The sequence below is a fragment of the Berghia stephanieae genome, chromosome 13 (assembly GCF_034508935.2).
Source record: "Berghia stephanieae isolate SIO BIC M18660-M18661 chromosome 13, UCSD_Bste_1.3, whole genome shotgun sequence".
In the NCBI taxonomy this organism is placed as follows: domain Eukaryota; kingdom Metazoa; phylum Mollusca; class Gastropoda; order Nudibranchia; family Aeolidiidae; genus Berghia; species Berghia stephanieae.
Window position 1 is genome coordinate 28,996,464 of NC_088372.1, and position 10,000 is coordinate 29,006,463.

At 37.4% G+C, this 10,000-nt stretch overlaps 1 protein-coding gene across 1 annotated transcript in view; it reads left to right on the plus strand.

Annotated features, from left to right (window-relative positions):
- The window catches only part of LOC144958491 (electroneutral sodium bicarbonate exchanger 1-like), a 68,137-nt gene that overhangs the window by 14,368 nt on the left and 43,769 nt on the right, over window positions 1–10,000 (plus strand). The window contains exon 2 of the mRNA XM_078890479.1: window positions 5,219–5,414. Within this exon, the coding sequence (XP_078746605.1) occupies window positions 5,257–5,414 (158 nt within the window). The 5' untranslated portion in view covers window positions 5,219–5,256. The remainder of the gene's footprint in view (window positions 1–5,218; window positions 5,415–10,000) is intronic.

Here is a 10,000-nt window from a genome sequence, read left to right on the forward strand (position 1 = left end):
GAGAGAGAGAGAGGAGGAGAGAGAGAGGAGAGAGGAGAGAGAGGAGGAGGGAGGAGGGAGGAGAGGGGTAGGGGGAATAGGGATAATTTAGAAGGTTTAAAAAAAAATTGGTATCCTGTCCTGTATTTAGATTTACATACATGCATATTCATTCATACATAACGTACAGTCATAGAGAGAGAGATAAAAAAAAAAAGAGAGAGGGAGAGAGAGAGAGAGAGAGAGAGAGAGAGAGAGAGAGAGAGAGAGAGAGAGATCAATGACCGTTTCATGACCAACCCACCATTTTAGTTCTCACCTCGTACCTTGTCATCATAACATCATCATTATTGTGTCTTCAGTGGACAGATATAATTTTGTTAAGGCCGCAAAACCTCTCTCACTCAAATTCTTCAGATGTGTGACCTGGCCATTGACCAGTTCATTAAAAAATTGTATATAAAAATTTGGCCAGAAAAATCGTCCTTCAAATATCGATTGTTTTATATGACCCTCATCTTGGCAAACACTCTCAAACGCGAAGTCCCAGGTTTTGGAGTTTTTTTTGTTTTTTGTTGTTGCCAATTTGAAGGTCATTTAAATCGATTGATAGTTAAAGGACGAGTTTACTGGCCAAATTTTTTTTTTTTTTTAAATTACGAATATTTATCAGAATGGTAGTTAACAAGTCAATTCTCCGTACAAGGTGGTGTACAAAAACGAATTTATCTATAGAAGTTTCAAACCCCCTCCCCCCCACCAAAAAAAAAAACAACAACAAAACAAAACAAATAAAAAACAACCAACCCCCCCCCCCCCTCCCAACCCCCTCTCAAAATAAAAAAAGAAAAAAAAATCCCGACAAAATACTAAAGACGGTCAGAACCAAAGACTAAACACTTTTCTTTTATTTTTTTGAAGCTGTTATATATAGATTTGTTTTCTTTTTCTTTTCTTTTTTTTTAAACAGTCCACAGCTTATAGCAGCGTGGTTCATATAGATAGAATGAAGTTGACGTCACTCAGATCTTTGTAATTGCTTTTTGCCATCCGCATTTATGAGTAATTCTCACTTAACTGTATTATCCAGACTATATATAAAAAAAATAATTCCCTTTATTCATCCCATGGGGGAAATTTGTCTCTTGGGTCTATTCCAAGGGAAGACTGGAATAACCCAGGCGTCAGCCGCAGTGCAGCGCCGCAAACTGAGCCAAAGCGAGGTGACTTACTCAAGGCCACACAGCGCAGCGGCGGGTGATCGAACTCGGTACCTTCCGGGTACGAAGCAAAGACCGTACCGCTTAGCCACGCTGCCCCATAAAAAGTTCATGGTTACATAGAGTTTTGTGTGTTGGTCCGTTATACTTACAGATGGCAATGCACACCATCTTGTACGGAGAATTGACCTGTTAAATTCTATATTCTAAAAAAAAAGCAACTCGTAAATAAAAATGTGGCCAGAAAACTCGTCCTGCAAATATCAATCGATTTAAATGACCTTCATTTTAACCTTAAGTTCACCTCTTGTTGTCTGGTTTACCGCGACACATAGTACCGGGTTCAAACGATGGGTCACATTTTCTGATAGGTCACTGGATTAAAAAACAAAAGCAAAACAAAAACAAAACAAAACAATGAGCATTGAAGTAGCGCGTTTTCACTAAATATGCTCAAAGCGCTTTACACGTACCCCTAGCCAATGGCTGAAATTAATAATGATAATAAGGATAATGATGATGATGATGATGATGATGATGATGATGGTGATGACGATGATAATGATGATGATGATGATAATTTTTTTTAAATCGAGCTTTTATATAGCGCAATTTCCACTAAACGTGCTCAAAACGCTTCACAAGGGGTCCCTAGCTATTAGCAACACTGCGAGAATGTGAGTAAAGAACCTTTTCCAAGGACTTAATTATGAGCCGCTCAGAGCAGGACTCGAACCTTGGACCTTCCGGTCCGAAAGCGAGTGTCATAGCACTAGACCACATAGCCGCAAAATTTATCAAGATAAACCCGATACACTCAAGATTACCTGGAGAGACAGGGCGCCAATTGGATTCAATAGTCTGATATCACGTCGCCCAGCAACGGCGGCCATCGTGGTTCTAAACAAAGAAAATCTGTACATTTTATTCTTCATGCTTGCTAGAAGTTTTCATATGTCTTGTGATCAGAATGTGTAAAAGTCAAAACATGATCATATTTATAATGTGTTTTTTTTATGCTCGTCGGAGAAATATTTCATAATGGCGTCCACCATTGTTCAGATAGTTTAGAGCCAGTTACTAAGTTACCATGCGTCATTACGAGAGAAGTGACGTTACGACTGTTGAAGCGTATTGCTCTTTGTCTTCAAACATTGGGACACACTATGGCCATCTGGTGAGTACAGTCGTACTCCTCCACTTCTAAGAATTGCAACTTCTGCTTGGAAGAAAAATTCCTCATCAACACAAAACCGAACATTGCAACACTCAACAGAAGAAACAAACTAACATCTTCATGCAGAAATAGAAACAAACATATTTTATGTAATACTCTTCAACAGTAACTAACGTCACTTCCTTCCTTATGACGCATGGTAACTTAATAACACTGGCTCTAAACTATCGGAACAATGGCGGACGCCCGTATGAAATATTTCTCCGGCGAGCATAAAAGCGTATCCAGAGAGAAAAAACCTATAAATTTGATCTTGTTTTGACTTTTACACATTCTGATCACAAGGCATATGAAAAGTTCTAGCCAGCATGAAGAATCCAAAGTAATGATTTTCTTTGTTTAGAATCAAGATGGCCGCCGTTGCCGGGCGGCGTGACATCAGACCACTGAATCCAATTACGAACTACCATAACCACGAAACCTAAAAAGTACGATAAACACAACAATCTACTTTCACTTTCAATTCCTGATGAGAGTGAATGCTCGAAACAATATTGTAGAAGTTGATCACAATTATACTTGAAACATTTTATACACACACACAAACACATACACACACACAAATACACACACAATATATATATATATATATATATATATATATATATATATATATATATATATATATATATAGATGAACAGAAAATCCCAATTATATGGAAAACATCGACTATAATTCCAGTACCCAAAAAGAATCCACCAACTCAGCTGAATGATTATAGACCTGTTGCTTTAACATCAATTATTATGAAATGTCTGGAAAAGATTCTGAAAAGAGAGCTGTTGCAATTTATATATGACCAACACATACTTGATCCATATCAGTTTGCCTACCAACAAAATCTTAGTGTGGAAGACGCACTCCTCACAGTGATGCATTCAATATCAAATCACTTGGATGTTTCACCCGCCAACTACTGCCGAATCCTATACGTCGATTTTTCGTCTGCCTTTAATGCCATGAAAACCAACATATTAATTAGTAAACTGCATGCTCTAAACCTTCCCCATTACCTCATCAACTGGTATAACAACTTTCTCATCGATCGCCCCCAACATGTCAGAGTAGGCTCAAATATATCATCAGTAAAAACTCTTTCAAACGGATGCCCACAAGGGTGTGTAAGCTCACCTCTACTTTACATCCTCTATACAAACGATTGTGTGGCTAGCTTTGATAACTGCCAACTCATCAAGTATGCTGATGACACCGCAATACTCGGCCTGCTCAATGATTCCGTCTCCGAATTTAAATACACTGAGCAAGTTAGTAAATTCAGCAAATGGTGTGCCGATAACTGTCTAGAGCTCAATGTAACAAAAACAAAGGAACAACTGTTTGATCACAGAAAAATAGGAAAAAGAGCAAGACAAATAACAAAAATTAACAATCAGGCGGTTGAAACTGTTGAAACGTTTAAATACCTTGGTGTAATTATAGATAACAGTCTAAGATTTGAATCGCACACCAACAATGTCATCAAAAAATGTAACCAGCGCTTGTATATACTCAGAAAATTAAGGTCTTTCAATGTGAACAGAAAGACCATGATACAAATCTACAAGTCATTAATATTGAGTATCGTTTCGTTTGGCATCCCAACGTGGTATGGAAGCTGTGGAACAAAAGAAAAATCCAAACTACATAGAACCCTCAGAGAGGCTTCAAAAATAATTAACACAGACCTTAGAAGCCTTGACACAACTTATATTAATGCAGTTGAGAAGAAATCTTTTAACATTATCAACGAAAAGAGGCATCCGCTGAACGAAAAATTCCAACTTCTGCGCTCCGGAAGACGGTATCTAGAAGCAAAATGTCGGACAAATCGACATAAGACAACCTTCATTCCAACCGCCATAAAATTAATTAACAAATCTTCTGTGGAAAAATGAGACAACCAATGAAAATAACGAGAAGCAGTGTCGTGAATCATCATCATCGACATTGCCGCCGTCGTTATCATCATCATCATCATCATCATCATCATCATCATCATCATCATCATCATCATCATTATCGTAGTCATCATCATCATCATCATCATCATCATCATCATCATCATCATCATCATCATCATCATCATCATCATCATCATCACAATCATTGCCATCTTCTTCTTAATATAAGACACTATATTTATAATATGGTTATCTGCTGTCCCAGCAAATATATCGTATCGTTCTATCTGTCTGTGTGTGTGTCTGTGTGTATGTATATATGTATGTATGTATGTATGTATGTATGTATGTATGTATGTATGTATGTATGTATGTATGTATGTATGTATATATGTATGCATGTATGAATGTAGGCATGCATATACGATGATATGCTGGTTTGTATGTATGTCTGCATGTATGTATGTATGTATGTATGTATGTATGTATGTATATGTGTTTGTATGTACGCTCATTTCTTTTGTATACACGTGTAGAAACAATGTGCAAGCGTGTATGTTCGTGTATGGATGTGTCTGTATTTGTAAATGTGTTGATGTTCATACCATGAACCAAACTGAGCATTGTTTACCTCACATGAATTGCCTTTAATTTGGACAATAAAGATTATTATTATTATTATTATTATTATTATTATAATATATATATATATATTATATATATATATATATATATATATATATATATATATATATATATATATATATATATAGAGAGAGAGAGAGAGAGAGAGAGAGAGAGAGAGAGAGAGAGAAGCAACTTTTACGAGAAAGATCAAAGGACAATATAACTAGCCAAAACCTGCTTTTCTTTCATACAGATTTAATTGTGAGGACCGAACCAATCTAAGAATTGAAAATGGAGGACAACCCAGACCACGACATTAAGCTGGACATGCTGGTAGTGGCCAGAGTCCTGGAATCAGGAGGATCAGCCAATAGCACTCAGCCCATGTTTTGCCAAATGAACCAGCTGACCAACTCTGGGAATGACATCGTGTGGGCTGAAGTAGCCAGGTGGGTGTCTATCGTCATTACAGTGCATTATTTATTGTATTTTTTCTTTATTTATTATAATTTTATTTATTTCTTTGTCTTCGAAGATTATGTCACCATCATCATCATCATCATCACCATCATCATCATCATCATCATCATCATCATCATCATCATCATCATTATCGTTATTAGCATCATCATCATCGTTATTAGCATCATCATCATCGTTATCATCATCATCATCATCATCATCACCATCATCATCATCACCACTTTACAGGGGGTCCCTGGTCAACAGCAACATTTAACATGGAGGACGAGACATGACGCCTGTTAGGCGATATAACAATTTTTCGGACAAAGACAACGCTGTTAACAACCAGGTACTCATTTTACACCCGAGTGTGGTGAGAGAATGTGAGTAAAGAGCCTTTTCCAAGGACTCAACTATGTGCCGAGCGAGGCTCAAACCCAGGACCTTCCGACCCGAAAGCAAGTGTCATACCATAGCCGTGTCTTGGGGAAACTGGGGTTGTGTAGACTGGAAGAACCTTCTGTTCCTCTACACTGAGACAGAATTCAGACAAAATTGGAGAGAAATTCTAAGTCGACAGCCAAGACATGATATTTTTCGGTCAAGGAGTATAATTTGCTCTTCCTTCTCTGCTTTTTGTATTCTCATTGGCGTGATATTTGGGCTAACACGAGTGTTTAATCTCCGATTACCTATAGATGCGGCGTTGTGGTCTCTTGGTATGACACTCGCTTTCGGATCGGAAGGTCCTGGGTTCGAGACTCGCGCTCGGCGCATAGTTGAGTCCTTGGAAACGGCTCTTTACTCACATTCTCTCACCGTACTCAGGTGTAAAATGAGTACCTGGCCGTTAACAACGTTGTCTTTGTCCGAAAAATTGTAATATCGCTTAACAGGCGTCATGTCCCGTCCTACATGTTAAATGTTGCTGTTGACCAGGGACCCCTTGTAAAACGCTTTGAGCACATTTAGTGGATATTGCGCTATATAAAGCTCAATTTATTTTTTTAAATTTTTAAAAAAATAGAACGAAGTTGACGTCACTCAGGTCTTCGTTACTATTATTTTTTATTTTGCCATCCACGTTTATGAGTAAATTGTATTATCCAGACTAGAAACGTTCATGGTTATACAGAGTTTTGTGTGTTGCTAAGTTATATATTTCCGGATGGCAATGTTGTGAGCTTCGTTGCCAAGCGCATACTATCTACAGGTCAACAGCTAAGACAAGATAATTTTCTGTCAATGGAGTATGATTTGCTCTTCGGTGTTTGCTTTTGTACTCTCATTGACGTGAAATTTAGCGAATACAAGTGTTTACTCTCTGATAACCTTTTGAAATATGTATTTGCATAGCTTACACAACCTCCCATTTGCTATACAAAAATATTGCACAATCATGAATAACAGTCTATATCCTATAATATAAAAGGTCACGCTGAGAAAAAAATGTGGATTTACTTTTTTGAATCCATTAAGTTACGACTGTCAATATTATGACATTATATTTTAAACTCCTGACTTTGCAATACTTTTCAACAGTCCTAACGTCACTTCCTTCCTAATGACGCATGGTAACTTAGTAACACTGGCTCTAAACTATCGGAACAATGGCGGACGCCAGTATGAAATATTTCTCCAGCGAGCATAAAAGCGTTTCCAGAGGGAAAAAAAACATAAATTTGATCATGTTTTGACTTTTACACATTCTAATCACAAGGCATATGAAAAGGGAATGAAAAGTTCTAGCCAGCATGAAGAATAAAAAGTAATGATTTTCTTTGTTTAGAACCAAGATGGCCGTCTTTGCCAGGCGGCGTGACATCAGACTACTGAATCCTATTTTTAACAAATTCTCAACACCACTTCACGACCTTGGGAGGTCGCATAGGGAATCAGTTCAAAATCTTTTTTCTAATGGGAGCCATCTATATTCATGTTTTCGTCCAACCGGCTCATCAATCACTTGATTTGTTGCTGTCCAACGATTGGATATTTCTTAACAAATGTAAACACGCTGCTTTGTTTATGAAAGTTGTAAACATACCCATGTGTCAAGCTGAACACAATGACCAATCGAAATGTTAGATAGTTCAAAATCTGTGAACACTTTTCACTATGTAGGTCACTTTGAGCACATTTTGCAATGTGACCAATGACCTCGAGCACATGGAAAGTTAATATAGATCATGCCCATTGATGCTATGCGTTTTGTTAGAAAACTCATAACATCCGCCAGCCCGATATAACGTACCGACACACAAAACTTTCTGTAACCTTAAACGTTTATAGATAGCACGAAGATGACGTCACTCTGGTCTTTGTTATTGTTTTTTGCCATCCATGTTTATGAGTTAATTCTCACTAAACTGTATTAACCAGACTATAAAAGTTCATGGTTACACAGAGTTGTGTGTGTTGGTCCGTTATACTTCCGGATGGCAATGTTGTGAGCTCCTTAGTCAAGCGCTTACTATCTCCAGTATAACGGTCCAACAGACAAAACTTTGTGTAACCATGATTGTTTATAGTCAGATAAATGCAGTTTAGTGAGAATTATTCATAAGCGCGGATGGCAAAAAGCAATAACAAATATCTGAGTGACGTCAACTTTGGACTATCTATAATCTGATAAATACAAATTAGTTAGAACTACTCATAAAAATGCTGGCTAAAAACAATAACAATGAGCTGAATGACGTAAATTTCGTTCTATCTATAAAACCGGATGTGTGCGTAAGAAAAATATTTCTTGAGCTCCAGCGTTTTCCAACAAAGGGTATTTGGATTGTAATACTATTTTCGCTATTATGCTGTGATATAATCCAGTTTTCCCCAAAACAAAAAGGGTATAAGAAAAATAACGATCTATGTTTTCGTTAGAATAGAGTCAGTTCCACTTTTGACACACATTATAGTCGGGGGAATTATGCTAAAACCGTGCAAATTCGGGTTGAAAGCATGAAAATTTGCATACAGGTTGCTAAGACCCATAGAAAAAACATTTGATATAGAACCACTCTGGCAATCAATCATAACGTATCGGTTTAAGGCCTTAGATTTTACCTATGACAGCTATAGATAGAATGCGCTTGGCCAAGGAGTTCACAACATTGCCATCCGGAAGTATAACGGACCAACACACAAACTCTGTGTAACCATGAACGTTTATAGTCTGGTTAATACAGTTTAGTGAAAACAACTCACAAACGCGGATGGCAAAAACAATAAAAAAGGCCTGAGTGACGTCATCTGCATACTATCTATATTAAACAAGGGAAATAACTGCGTAAAAATATATATTTTCTTCATATTCATTGTATTAGGGAAAATTAGGCTGAAACCGTGCACATTAGGGTTGAAATCCTGAAAATTGGCATATAGGTAGCTAAGACCCGTATAGACAACGCCTGATATAGAACCACTCTGGCAATTTATCATAACAGTGCGTTTTTAGCACTTATTTTTTCCTATATGGCATTACTCATCCGAGAAAATTAAAAAAAAAAAGTACATTTATTTATTACAGCCAATCTCTAATTCGAACGTTGTCTCATTAGTCTCGTGGGTGGCGAAATAAATCTCATTCGGTGACTTCTCCCAGTCAAATGACGAGGTTTGAAATTCTTGTAGGGCATTTCTTTTAGATTTCTTTAATTCTATCGGCTAATTTTGTTGGAATTAAATTTTACACGACAATAAATGCCGGCCACTTAGCATCATTTTGTTTTAAGCTTTCAATAATCTCATTTCTTTCTGATGAATTTGAAAAAATAGATACATCCAACTTGTTTTCATCACAAACCAAAGAATTGAATTGTGTTGAATCTTCAAAAAGAGTTTCATAGCCTTGCCCTTTGTCATACCTCCTCGACTTAGAGGGACATTCTAAACGGTCTGGGTTATCTTGTTGACATATCAAACACTTGTCCCAGTCTCTGGGAGCAGTTCTTTTTGCTATTGTATGTGTATCTGAAATCATGCAAACGCATTCCTTTATTAGGCATATTCAAAATTCTTTCATCTCTCTCTCTCTCTCTCTCTCTCTCTCTCTCTCTCTCTCTCTCTCTCTCTCTCTCTTCTCTTTCTTTCGTTCTTTCTGTTAAAGACCCACCATCAGGGGGCAAAATGTGTGCAGTGCATAAGGACACAACAGTACAAATGGAGCATTCTCCCAATGTCTCCATGAGGTAAATAACGTAAAGTAAATAACTTGCCACAATACAGCATCATAGTGGTTGATAATGATGATGATGACGATGATGATAATTATAGCGTTCTTATATAATTTAAGTGGTATGCCGACTCTTTACTGTCATCAAGTTTGACCGAAATAGGGTTTAACTCACGTAAAATGATTATAGCAGTATTTTTGGAAAGAAAGAAAACAGGGGGGGGGGGGGGGGGGAGTGGAGCACTGTCATTTGTCAACACCGGTTATCGGCATTTATTGAGCTGTGATCCGCTAGTCTGTTTTGACTGCCCCTCTGCCCGTCTGCCCGTCTGCCCGTCTGTTTTATAGCAATTGATTACAATTATTTAATCAGATGCAGAAAAATCTCATATTATA